The 13,678-nt window shown below is 48.1% G+C and overlaps 1 protein-coding gene across 4 annotated transcripts in view; it reads left to right on the top strand.

Moving 5' to 3' along the window:
* The window catches only part of LOC134927634 (intraflagellar transport protein 70A), a 254,713-nt gene extending 241,393 nt beyond the window's left edge, over window positions 1-13,320 (top strand). For 2 of the 4 annotated variants that reach the window (XM_063922384.1, XM_063922383.1), the window contains exons 18-19: window positions 7,021-7,150; window positions 7,815-8,082. In XM_063922384.1, the coding sequence (XP_063778454.1) occupies window positions 7,021-7,150; window positions 7,815-7,951 (267 nt within the window). In that variant the 3' untranslated portion in view covers window positions 7,952-8,082. Of the gene's footprint in view, window positions 1-7,020; window positions 7,151-7,814 lie in introns of all 4 variants that reach the window. The other 2 variants (XM_063922382.1, XM_063922385.1) reach the window with 2 other exon arrangements.
* The last annotated feature ends 358 nt before the right edge of the window (window positions 13,321-13,678 follow it).

The raw sequence follows: 13,678 nt of genomic DNA, 5'->3' as shown, positions 1-13,678 counted from the left end.
ACTATGGTATTTAACTGGTAAAAATCATGCTGGCTATTGTCACATAAATGACTGTTTAGCATAAAATCATACTTGTAATTTAGACCATAATAAAAGTATTACAGGTCCTTCTAAATTGATAAAAACTATGTTTGGTGTAGTCTTTGGACCTCTTTTGCAATCACACTTGATCTACAATGCAAAACGATTAGTTAATGGTTTTTATATATTGTCTTTTGTTAATATGATTATGCACACGTTTGTAACTTTAAAATAATTCACTTAAAGGTATTCGGACAGATGTGGGATGTACCTGACCAAGGGGGATATCCTATTAGCCCCGGTAAAACATCAGGTGCAAAATGCGTATGTTTTTCGCTATTTTTCCCGATGTTTTACCGTTTGTTTTTTTACAGGCTATCCAGATAGATCGCCTGTAAAAAAAATGCCCTCTCTCCTGAAAACACACAGGTTCAGTGAAACCTGTATGGTTTCAGGAGAAACAGCAACGGGGCTGCAAAATCCCTGATGACCGCGGACAACCTACAGCGTCCCATGCCTGCTGCAGCAGGCATGGCGCCACGTCCAAAAGCTGCCACTTGGCACGGTGACTCCCGGCGGGGAAGCCAGGGCAGTGCCCGTTACCACATCCCCCCCTCTTCTCCGTCTTCGGCAGCAGTCACATGACGGGGAGCACCCATGTGACCGGGGTGAGCCGAATGAGCAGCGCTGCACCGGGAGCTGTCAGCAGCTGGCACCCAGTGCACCATCAGGTAACCCCCAATAAGCCACCGCTCGTGCTGGCTTATCGGGGGTAATAGAGGATAGCCCCCGGTGGGACAATTAGCCCCGGTAAATTAACGGGGCTAATTGGATATCCCCCCAAAGATTTGATTGGATATGCACATGACTTGATCAGATTACATCCTGCTGTTAGATAACTTCTTGAGGAATACATATGAAATTCGGACTGTCGAGATGCTGACGGTCACATGACCGACCGCGGCATCCCCACACTGAAGATCCCGACATCGGAGTTGGTAAATATTTCTACACCACACACACACACACACACACACACACACACACACACACCCCCACCCACCCAACCCTTACCCTTGGGGGGGGCGGGGGCTATGGCTGTCTCGGGGGCTGTCGGCTTGGGCTAAACCCCTCCCCCCCAGTACCTAACCCTCCCCTTCTCCCTGGGGGGCCCTAACACTGACCTTGATACTTACCGTTGGCATCCCGGCTGTCGGTGATCTGGTGCCGGTCTCTTGAGTGGGTGATCCGGCGTTGGTCATATGGGATGCTGAACGCATCCGCTTCTTGAGATACATGCTGCTGTACAGTCTCCTGCCACGTATTGATAAATGCAATGTAATGTAAATACCATGTAATGATGATGTTGCAATGGAACCAATAGTTTCCTACACTCTATAAACTACATGGGTTTAACTTTCTCAAATTATGAATTTTCTCAGGCTTCTCTAATTGGGGCTTGTATTGTATTTTTCATTGCATGAGTTTAAGCAGATAATTTTCTCTTACGTCCTAGAGGATGCTAGGGACTCCAAAATGACCATGGGGTATAGACGGGATCCGCAGGAGACATGGGCACACTAAAAGACTTTGACTGGGTGTGAACTGGCTCCTCCCTCTATGCCCCTCCTCCATACCTCAGTTAGATTCTGTGCCCAGCAGTGACTGGACACACACTAGGGAAGCTCTACTGAGTTTCTCTGGTAAGACTTTATATTAGGCTTTTTTATTTTCAGGGAGACCTGCTGGCTACAGGCTACCTGCTTCGTGGGACTGAGGTGAGAGAAGTCAGACCTGCTTCTTAGGCTACTGGACACCATTAGCTCCAGAGGGTTCGATCACTTGGTGCGCCTAGCTGCTTGTTCCCGGAGCTGCCACGTCACCCCCCCACATAAGCCAGAAGTAAGAAGCCAGGTGAGTATTAGAAGAACAGAAGACTTCAGTGACGGCAGAAGACTTCAGTAACGGAGGTGCAGCGCAGCGGTCGCGCTGCGCTCCATGCTCCCACACACACACCAAGGGCACTCACAGGGTGCAGGGCGCTGGGGGAGAGCGCCCTGGGCAGCAAGTTACTGAGGGTCTTTTGACTGGCAAAAGATGCATATTCGGTGCCCGGGCACTGTGTACGATACGCCCGCCAGTATAAAGAAATTCAAATTTAAGCGGGACTACAGCGCGCCGGGAAGGGGCGGGGCTTAGCCGCACAGCTTACCAGCGCCATTTTATCTCTTCAAAGCCGCTGCAGAGACTCTGGCCCGGACATCCACTCTCCTTACAAGTATAAGGGAGCAAAACGGGGGGCACAGGCAATTTGGTGCTATATATGTATATGTTTTACAGCGCAGCCATCATATATTATTTATTTAGTAGTATATGGGCGCTGGGGTGTGAGCTGGCATACTCCCTCTGTGTTCTCTCTACAGGCTTCCCTGTGGGTCTGTCCCCTTTTGGCCGGTGTGAGTGTGGGTGTGTCGGTACTGCGTGTCGACATGTCTGAGGCTGAGTGTTCCTCCCCGGAGGAAGTTACTGGGGACGCGGAGAAAGATTTGGGAATGACTCTGTCGGCACAGCCGACTGCTGATTGGGTAAATATGTTGAGTACATTGAATGCGAACGTGGCATTATTGTCTAAGAGGCTAGATAAATCTGATTCTCAGACACAAACATGAAGAAAATCCATGGAGGACGCTTTGTCTCAGGTACAGACCCTCTCAGGGTCACAAAAACGTTCATTTACCCAGATGGCAGATACAGATACCGACACAGACTCTGATTCCAGTGTCGACTTCAATGAGGCCAGTTTACATCCGAAAGTGGTTAAGAGTATTCAGTACATGATTGTGGCTATTAAAGATGTTCCAGATAAGAGGGTTTGTTTGTATAAGGGAAAAAAGCCTGAGGTGACTTTTCCCCCCTCTCATGAACTGAACGCTCTTTGTGAAAAGACTTGGGAGTCGCCTGACAAAAGGTGGCAGATTCCCAAGAGAATTTTTATGGCATATCCTTTCCCCTCTGACGACAGGGAGAAATGGGAGTCGTCTCCCAATGTGGACAAGGCTCTGTCCCGACTGTCCAAAAAGGTGGCGCTTCCGTCTCCTGACACGGCTGCCCTCAAGGATCCGGCGGATCGCAAGCAGGAGACGACATTGAAGGCCATTTTCGTTACTACTGGTGCACTACTCAGGCCTGCTGTGGCGTCTGCGTGGGTGAGTAGTGCTATTGCTAAGTGGGCTGATGATTTAGCTTCTGACATGGATACCCTTGATAAGGATAACATTCTTTTGACTCTTGGTTATATCAAGGACGCTGCAGATTACCTAAAGAATGCGGCGAGGGATATTGGCCTCTTGGGATCAAGGGCCAATGCCATGGCGGTATCGGCCAGGAGGGCGCTGTGGATTCAATGGAATGCTGATGCCGACTCTAAGAAAGCTATGGAAGCTCTCCCTTTTAAAGGTAGTGTCTTGTTTGGTGACGGCCTTGCTGACCTGGTGTCTACCGCTACTGCGGGTAAGTCGTCTTTTCTTCCTTATGTTCCCACACAACAGAAAAAGGCAACCCATTATCAGATGCAGTCCTTTCGGCCTAATAAATACAAAAAAGGAAAGGGCTCGTCCTTCCTCGCTTCAAAGGGTAGAGGAAGGGGAAAAAGGTCGCCTGCTGTGTCTGGCGCCTAGGACCAAAAGTCCTCCCCCGCCTCTACCAAGTCCACCGCATGACGCTGGGGCTCCCCTGCGGGAGTCCGTGCCGGTGGGGGGCCGTCTCCGAATCTTCAGTCAGGTCTGGTTTCAATCGGCCCTGGATCCTTGGGTCTTAGACATAGTGTCCCAAGGGTACAAACTGGAGTTTCAGTAGATGCCCCCCCCCCCGCCGCTTTTTCAAATCGGCCTTGCCAGTTTCTCTTCCAGAGAGAGAAGTGGTAAATGCTGTGATACAAAAGCTGTGTCAACAGAGGGTCATTGTCCCGGTTCCCCCGTCCCAAAGGGGGGAAGGGTTCTATTCGAGCCTCTTTGTCGTGCCGAAGCCGGACGGCTCGGTCAGACCGATTCTGAACCTAAAATCCCTCAATCCATACTTGAAAACGTTCAAGTTCAAGATGGAATCTCTTCGAGCTGTGATCTCCAGCCTAGAAGGGGGGGATTTTATGGCGTCAGTCGACATAAAGGATGCCTACTTACATGTCCCGATATATCTTCCTCATCAGGCCTTCCTAAGATTTCCGGTGCAGGATTGTCATTACCAATTTCAGACATTGCCGTTTGGGCTTTTCACGGCCCCGAGGGTCTTCACCAAGGGAAATGATGGTACTCCTACGCAAGCAGGGGGTCACAATTACCCCGTACTTGGACGATCTCCTGATAAAGGCGAGATCAAAAGAGCAGTTGCTAAGAAATGTGGAACTCTCCCTGACGGTTCTGCAACATCATGGTTGGATTCTAACTTTGCCAAAGTCTCACTTGATTCCGACAACTCGGCTGCCCTTCTTGGGCATGATTCTAGACACGGAACTACGGAGGGTGTTTCTTCCGGCGGAAAAAGCTCTGGAAATCAAGACCATGGTCAAGGAGATGCTGAGACCGGCAAGAGTGTCGATTTATGAATGCACTCGAGTGCTAGGGAAGATGGCTGCAGCTTACAAAGCCATTACGTTTGGCAGGTTTCATGCCTGGGTGTTTCAGTGGGATCTGCTGAACAAATGGTCCGGGTCTCACCTGCACATACACCGGAAAATAAGTCTATCTTCCAGGACCAGAATTTCTCTCCTGTGGTGGCTGCAAAGTTCTCACCTTCTAGAGGGACGCTGATTCGGAATCCAGGATTGGGTCCTACTGACCACAGATGCAAGTCTCCGAGGCTGGGGTGCAGTCACACAAGGAAGAAGTTTCCAGGGAAAATGGTCAAGCCAGGAATCTTGTCTCCACATAAATGTTCTCGAGTTAAGAGCCATTTACAACGGCCTCCTGCAAGCGAAGAACCTTCTTCAAGGTCTCCCTGTTCTGATCCAGTCGGACAACATAACAGCGGTGGCGTACGTAAACCGCCAGGGCGGAACAAAGAGCAGGGCGGCAATAACGGAGGCCACAAGAGTTTTCCGCTGTACAGAATAACACGTGAACGCTCTGTCAGCAGTCTTCCTTCCGGGCGTGGACAACTGGGAAGCAGACTTCCTCAGCAGACACGATCTCCATCCAGGAGAGTGGGCCCTTCATCAAGAGGTATTTGCAGAAGTGACAAGGCGTTGGGGAATTCCACAAATAGACATGATGGCGTCTCGCCTCAACAAGAAGCTTCCGAGGTATTGTTCCAGGTCGAGGGACCCCCAAGCCAGTGCAGTGGACGCCCTGGTAACTGCGTGGGTGTTTCAGTCGGTGTATGTGTTCCCTTCACTTACTCTCATTCCAAGAGTGTTGAGGATTATAAGATGAACAAGGGTTCAGGCAATACTCGTCGTTCCAGATTGGCCACGGAGGGCCTGGTATCTGGATCTTCAGGAATTACTCGTAGAAGATCCTTGGCCGCTTTCTCTAAGAGAGGACCTGTTACTGCAGGGGCCATGCGTGTTTTCGGACTTACCGCGGCTGCGTTTGATGTGCCATCCTGGATGAGCTGCACTACCTGAGCAACTTGTGTGGGTTGTAGACTCCGTCTCATGCTACCACTAGAGTGAAAGCACCGCCAGCTTTCAAAAGTGACCAAAACATTAGCCAGAAAGCATAGGAGCTGAGAAGTGGTCTGTGGTCACCACCTGCAGAACAACTCCTTTATTGGGGGTGTCTTGCTAATTGCCTACTAATTCCACCTGTTGTCTATTCCATTTGCACAACAGCATGTGAAATTGATTGTCAATCAGTGTTGCTTCCTAAGTGGACAGTTTGATTTCACAGAAGTGTGATTGACTTGGAGTTACATTGTGTTGTTTAAGTGTTCCCTTTATTTTTTGAGCAGTGTATATACAATAAAGAGAGCGTGCTGAACAGATGTCTCCTGTGGTGTGCTTGAGAAAGGCTCTGCGAAGCCGAAACGTCGACACGTATGTGATGACTTCAATGGTCTAAATAAATCTTTTTATCTATGGAAACTGATTGGTGAGTGCCCTCTATTTGAGACCCTCATTAGGGTCTTGAAGATAACCTGGTATATGTGGAGGTTTATATAGGCCTCCTTGAGGTGCACCCCACTGATGACTGTGATATAGCTGGGAGTGCGGACATCTACAATGCAATATATATATATATATATATATATATATATAATTTTTTATTTTTTTAAAATTATTATTATTTTTTTTATGGGGAGACGTTATTGAAAAATGTTTGTCACCACAGTTTTATTATATAGATTGATAATAAAGGTGCCAATGAGTGAGTTATCGCTTACATGTAACATTAAACAAAATTCAGTCCGATCTGTCCTCCTGTGAAATTGGGCATATCGGAGAGGCAATTGGGTGGCAACCATGCAATCGCACGGAACTGCCCTGTTGGAGCGTCATAGGAGTGTTATGGGCATCTCTCAAAAGTTCTGTGTGATTCAGGGTTTGATGTATCAAGTAGTGAAAAGAGTGGAGAAGTGAACCAGTGGAGAATTTGCCCATGGCAACCAATCACCTACCTATCATTTTATAGAGTGTACTTGATAAATGCTGCGTCAATGCTGATTGGTTGCTGTGGGAAACTACTCTGTTGGTTCACATGTCCACTCTTTTCACTGCTTGATACATCAACCCCTCTGAGCAATGCATACTACTGATGACCGTTGCAGCGGCTGGCATAATATCAACGGGAGGCACAAGTTTTCACTTGCAGATGCACAAACCCCTGGATGACCCCTACGGATAGGCTTCTGCAGCTAACCGCAATTACTGCCACTTTGCCTGCTCCTCAGATTCAGCCCCATAGTGTGCATTTTTATTTGATAGTTTTTTTTCAGGCTTTAAAGATAATATCATCTGTATAATTTTGCAACAAAAACATACATCATTCATTATTTTTATTCCAGCTGGGAACAGACACGTGGTTTTATGCAAAGCGATGCTTCCTATCACTGCTAGAGAACATGTCAAAGCACATGATCATGCTACAAGACAGCGTCATCTACGAATGCATTCAGTTTTTGGAGCATTGTGAAAGTAAGTTTTCAGACGTTCCTGTAATTCCTCAGCATGGCTGCATGTGCTCAGGAAACAGACAATGCCCATTGCATGATATCATGAAGTGGTCATAAGAACATGTTTTGTACAATAATTCTGTAAAATGTATGCACTTATACAGGTTGAGTATCCCTTATCCAAAATGCTTGGGACCAGAGGTATTTTGGATATAGGATTTTTCCGTATTTTGGAATAATTGCATACCATAATGAGATATCATGGTGATGGGACCTAAGTCCAAGCACAGAATGCATTTATGTTACATGTACACCTTATACACACAGCCTGAAGGTCATTTTAGCCAATATTTTTTGTAACTTTGTGCATTGAACAAAGTGTATCTATAGTCACACAATTCATTTATGTTTCATTTACACCTTATACACACAGCCTGAAGGTCATTTAATACAATATTTTTAATAACTTTGTGTATTAAACAAAGTTTGTGTACATTGAGCCATCAGAAAACAAAGGTTTCACTATCTCACTCTCACTCAAAAAAGTCCGTATTTCGGAATATTCCGTATTTCGGAATATTTGGATATGGGATACTCAACCTGTATATATATATATATATATATATATATATATATATATATATATGCTCAGAAGATAACGGTTACATTTTTCTCTCCTTTGCCAGTTTACGGTAAGAATATACCAGCACTAATTGAGCAACCACTAGAAGAAGAGAGGATGCACATTGGCAAGAACACTGTTACTTATGAATCAAGACAACTGAAAGCATTAATCTATGAAATAACATCCTGGAATCTGTAATTATTCCATAACAACATTCCTAATTAGTTTCTTAAATATTTGGATGCTCTATTTTCTCTGACGTCCTAGTGGATGCTGGGGATTCCGTAAGGACCATGGGGAATAGACGGCTCCGCAGGAGACTGGGCACATCTAAAGAAAGATTTAGGACTATCTGGTGTGCACTGGCTCCTCCCCCTATGACCCTCCTCCAAGCCTCAGTTAGATTTCTGTGCCCAGCTGAGCTGGATGCACACTAGGGGCTCTCCTGAGCTCCTAGAAAGAAAGTATAGTTTAGGTTTTTTATTTTACAGTGAGACCTGCTGGCAACAGGCTCACTGCAACGAGGGACTAAGGGGAGAAGAAGCGAACCTACCTAAGTGGTGGTAGCTTGGGCTTCTTAGGCTACTGGACACCATTAGCTCCAGAGGGATCGAACACAGGACCCGACCTCGTCGTCCGTTCCCGGAGCCGCGCCGCCGTCCCCCTTACAGAGCCAGAAGCAAGAAGGTCCGGAAAATCGGCGGCTGAAGACTTCTGTCTTCTCCAAGGTAGCGCACAGCACTGCAGCTGTGCGCCATTGCTCCTCATGCACACCACACACTGCGGTCACTGATGGGTGCAGGGCGCTGGGGGGGGGGGGCGCCCTGAGCAGCAATATTAACACCTTGGCTGGCAAACTGACACCATATATAACCCCAGAGGCTATATAGGTGTATATTAACCCCTGCCAGATATATTAAAATAGCGTGAGAAAGCCCGCCGAAAAAGGGGCGGAGCCATCTCCCTCAGCACACTGGCGCCATTTTCCCTCACAGTTTCGCTGGAGGGATCGCTCCCTGGCTCTCCCCTGCAGTCCTGCACTACAGAAAGGGTTAAAAAGAGAGGGGGGGGCACAAAATTAGGCGCAGTATAGAATATATATGCAGCTATAAGGGAAAACACTCTCTATAGGTGATATCCCTGTGATATATAGCGCTCTGGTGTGTGCTGGCATACTCTCCCTCTGTCTCCCCAAAGGGCTTTGTGGGGTCCTGTCCTCTGTCAGAGCATTCCCTGTGTGTGTGCTGTGTGTCGGTACTGCTGTGTCGACATGTATGATGAGGATAATGATGTGGAGGCGGAGCAAATGCCTGTGAATGGGATGTCACCCCCTGCGGGGTCGACACCGGTGTGGATGGACTTATGGAAGGAATTACGTGACAGTGTCAACTCCTTACATAAAAGGTTTGATGACATAGGACAGCCGGCTACTCAGCTTGTGCCTGTCCAAGCGTCTCAAATGTCATCAGGGGCTCTAAAACGCCCGCTACCTCAGATGGCAGACACAGATGTTGACACGGATACCGACTCCAGTGTCGACGACGATGAGACTAGTGTATCTTCCAATAGGGCCACCCGTTACATGATTGAGGCAATGAAAAATGTATTACACATTTCTGATAATACCCCAGGTACCACTAAAAAGGGTATTATGTTTGGTGAGAGAAAACTACCAGTAGTTTTTCCTGCATCTGAGGAATTGATATGAGGTGTGTGAGGAAGCGTGGACTTCCCCAATAAGAAATTGATAATTTCTAAGCAGCGTACCCTTTTCCGCCAGAGGATAGGTCACGTTGGGAAATACCCCCTAGGGTAGATAAAGCGGTTACACGCTTATTAAAAAAGGTGGCACTACCGTCACGGATACGGCCGCCCTGAAGGACCTGCTGATAGAAAGCAGAAAACTACTCTTAAAGATATATACACACACACGGGCATTATATTGAGACCTGCTATTGCCTCGGCATGGATGTGCAGTGCGGCAGCTGCGTGGTCAGATTCCGTGTCGGATAATATTTATACTATAGATAGGGACAATATTTTGGTGAAAATAGAGCATATAAAAGACGCTGTCTTATACATGCGTGATGCACAGAGGGATATCTGCCGACTGGCATCACAAATAAGCGCTATGTAAAACCATTGCCGCCAGGCGGGGGTTATGGACTCGGCAATGGTCGGGCGATGCCGATTCAAAACGGCACATGGAAGTTTGCCCTATAAGGGGGTGGAACTGTTTGGGGATGGTCTTTCAGACCTCGTTTCCACAGCTACGGCTGGGAAATCAAAACTTTTGCCACAAGCTTCCCCACAGCAAAAGAAAGCACTGTATTATCAGGTACAGTCCCTTCGGCCCCAGAAAAGTAGAGGGCTAGAGGCTCATCTTTTCTGCCAAGAGGAAAAGGTAGAGGGAAAAAGCTGCAGCACACAGCTAGTTCCCAAGAGCAGAAGTCCTCCCCGGCGTCCGGTAAGTCCACAGCATGACGCTGGGGCTGCTCAGGCGGACCCGGGTACAGTGGGGGCCCGTCTCAGAAATTTCAGCGCACAGTGGGCTCTCTCACAGGTGGATCCCTGGGTTCTTCAAACAGTATCTCAAGGGTACAGGCTGGAATTCGAGACGTCTCCCCCCCGCCGTTTCCTAAAATCTGCCGTACCGGCAACTCCCTCTGCTAGGGAGGCAGTGTTGGTGGCTGTCCAAAAACTGTATTCACAGCAAGTGATTATCAAGGTACCCCTCCTTCAACAGGAAAAGGGTTACTATTCCACAATGTTTGTGGTACCGAAACCGGACGGTTCGGTGAGACCCATCTTAAATTTAAAATCCTTGAACACTTATATCAAAAGGTTCAAGTTCAAGATGGAATCGCTCAGGGCGATTATTGCGAACCTGGACGAGGGGGATTACAGGGTCTCTCTGGACATCAAGGATGCTTACCTACATGTCCCCATTTACCCTCCTCACCAGGAGTACCTCAGGGTTGTTGTACAGGACTGTCACTATCAGTTCCAGACGCTGCCGTTTGGATTATCCACAGCACCGAGGGTCTTTACCAGGGTAATGACCGAAATGATGATACTCCTTCGCAAGAAGGGAGTTTTATTTATCCCGTACTTGGACGATCTCCTGATAAGGGCAAGGTCCAAGGAGCAGTTGGTAGTGGGGGTAGCACTTTCTCGGGAAGTGCTGCAACAGCACGGCTGGATTCTCAATATTCCAAAGTCACAGCTGGTCCCGACGACACGTCTTCTGTTCCTGGGAATGATTCTGGAAACAGACCAGAAAAAAAGTGTTTCTTCCAGTGGAAAAAGCCGAGGAGTTGTCATCTCTAGTCAGAAACCTCCTAAGACCGGGACAGGTGTCGGTACATCAATGCACACAAGTCCTGGGAAAAATGGTAGCTTCGTACGAAGCAATTCCATTTGGAAAGTTCCACGCAAGGATTTTCCAGTGGGACCTGTTGGACAAATGGTCCGGGTCCCATCTCCAGATACAGCAGCGGATAACCCGGTCGGCAAGAACCAGGGTGTCGCTGCGGTGGTGGCTGCAGAGGGCTCATCTACTAGAGGGCCGCAGATTCGGAATACAGGACTGGGTCCTGGTAAACACGGATGCCAGCCTTCGGGGCTGGGGTGCAGTCACACAGGGATTAAAATTCCAAGGACTGTGGTCAAAACAGGAGATTTCACTTCACATAAATTTTCTGGAGCTAAGAGCCATTTACAAGGCCTAAGCAAAACAAGGCCCCTGCTTCAAAACCAGCCGTACTGATCCAATCAGACAACATCACGGCGCTCGCCCAGGTAAACAGGCAGGGCGGCACAAGAAGCAGGAGGGCAATGGCAGAAGCCACAAGGATTCCCCGTTGGGCGGAAAATCACGTGGTAGCACTGGCAGCAGTGTTCATTCCGGGAGTGGACAACTGGGAAGCAGACTTCCGCAGCAGACTCCACCCGGGAGAATAGGGACTTCATCCAGAAGTCTTCCAAATGCTGGTAAACCGTTGGGAAAGACCACAGGTGGACACGATGGCGTCCCGCCTCAATAAAAAAGATATTGCGCCAGGTCAAGGGAACCTCAGGCGATCGCTGTGGACGCTCTAGTGACACCGCGGGTGTACCAGTCGATTTATGTGTTCCCTCCTCTCCCTCTCATACCCAAGGTACTGAGGATAATAAGAAAAAGAGGAGTAAGAACTATACTCATTGTTCCGGATTGACCAAGAAGGGCTTGGTACCCGGAACTTCAAGAAATGATCTCAGAGGACCCATGGCCTCTGCCACTCAGACAGGATCTGCTGCAGCAGGGGCCCTGTCTGTTCCAAGACTTACCGCGGCTGCGTTGACGGCATGGCGGTTGAACACCGGATCCTGAGTGAAAAAGGCATTCCGGAGGAAGTCATTCCTACCCTGATCAAAGCCAGGAAGGAGGTCAGCCTGAAGTTCAGACGTTGTAAGGGAATGCTGCATATTTAGCCCCTTTTTGTGCCCCCAGTGGCACCTTGGGATCTCAATGTGGTTTTGGAGTTCCTGGAATCACATTGGTTTGAGCCACTTAAAACCGTGGTTTTGAAATATCTCACATGGAAAGTGGTCATGTGTTGGCTCTGGCTTCGGCCAGGCATGTGTCAGAATTGGCGGCCTTGTCATGAAAAAGCCCTTACCTGACTTTCCATATGGATAGGGCAGAGTTGAGGACTCGTCCTCACTTTCTCCCGAAGGTGGTATCAGGTTTTCACTTGAACCAACCTATTGTGGTGCCTGCGGCTACTAGGAACTTGGAGGATTCCAAATTACTGGACGTAGTCAGGGCCCTGAAAAATTATAATTCCAGGACGGCTGGAGTCAGGAAAACTGACTCGCTGTTTATCCTGGATGCACCCAACAAGCTGGGTGCTCCTGCTTCTAAGCAGACTATAGCGCGCTGGATTTGTAGCACTATTCAGCTTGCGCATTCTGCGGTGGGTCTACCGCAGCCTAAATCTGTAAAAGCCCATTCCACAAGGAAGGTGGGCTCATCTTGGGCAGCTGCCCGAGGGGTCTCGGCTTTACAACTTGGCCGAGCTGCTACTTGGTCAGGGGCAAACACGTTTGCAAAATTCTACAAATTTGATACCCTGGCTGAGGAGGACCTTGAGTTCTCTCATTCGGTGCTGCAGAGTCATCCGCACTCTCCCGCCCGTTTGGGAGCTTTGGTATAATCCCCATGGTCCTTACGGAGTCCCCAGCATCCACTAGGACGTCAGAGAAAATAAGATTTTACTCACCGGTAAATCTATTTCTCGTAGTCCGTAGTGGATGCTGGGCGCCCATCCCAAGTGCGGATTGTCTGCAATACTTGTAAATAGTTATTGTTACACAAATCGGGTTGTTATTGCGAACCATCTATTCAGAGGTTCCATTGTTATCATACTGTTAACCGGGGTTCCTATCACGAGTTATATGGTGTGATTGGTGTGGCTGGTATGATTCTTACCCGGGATTCAAAATCCTTCCTTATTGTGTCAGTTCTTCCGGGCACAGTGTCCTAACTGAGGCTTGGAGGAGGGTCATAGGGGGAGGAGCCAGTGCACACCAGATAGTCCTAAAGCTTTCTTTAGATGTGCCCAGTCTCCTGCGGAGCCGTCTATTCCCCATGGTCCTTACGAAGTCCCCAGCATCCACTACGGACTACGAGAAATAGATTTACCGGTGAGTAAAATCTTATTTTTCTCATTGCTCCTTATATATTAATGTCATTTTGTAAAGTAAAATTAAAGTTGTTTTTAAAAAAATGACCGTTCTTGTAGTTCCTTGCACACAGTATGCCTGGTTCTCAGTTCTGTTGATTTCTAGGTAGTAACGGAAGACCTTGTTGCAGTTTATGGGCCTGATTCACAAATGCCTTCGCAGCTGCGATACCATAGGCAGCGGTTTTGTGAAAATATG

This window comes from Pseudophryne corroboree, chromosome 5, assembly GCF_028390025.1.
Source record: "Pseudophryne corroboree isolate aPseCor3 chromosome 5, aPseCor3.hap2, whole genome shotgun sequence".
In the NCBI taxonomy this organism is placed as follows: Eukaryota; Metazoa; Chordata; class Amphibia; order Anura; family Myobatrachidae; genus Pseudophryne; species Pseudophryne corroboree.
Note: the sequence above shows the minus strand (reverse complement) of the source record. Positions and strands in the feature narration are given on the sequence as shown.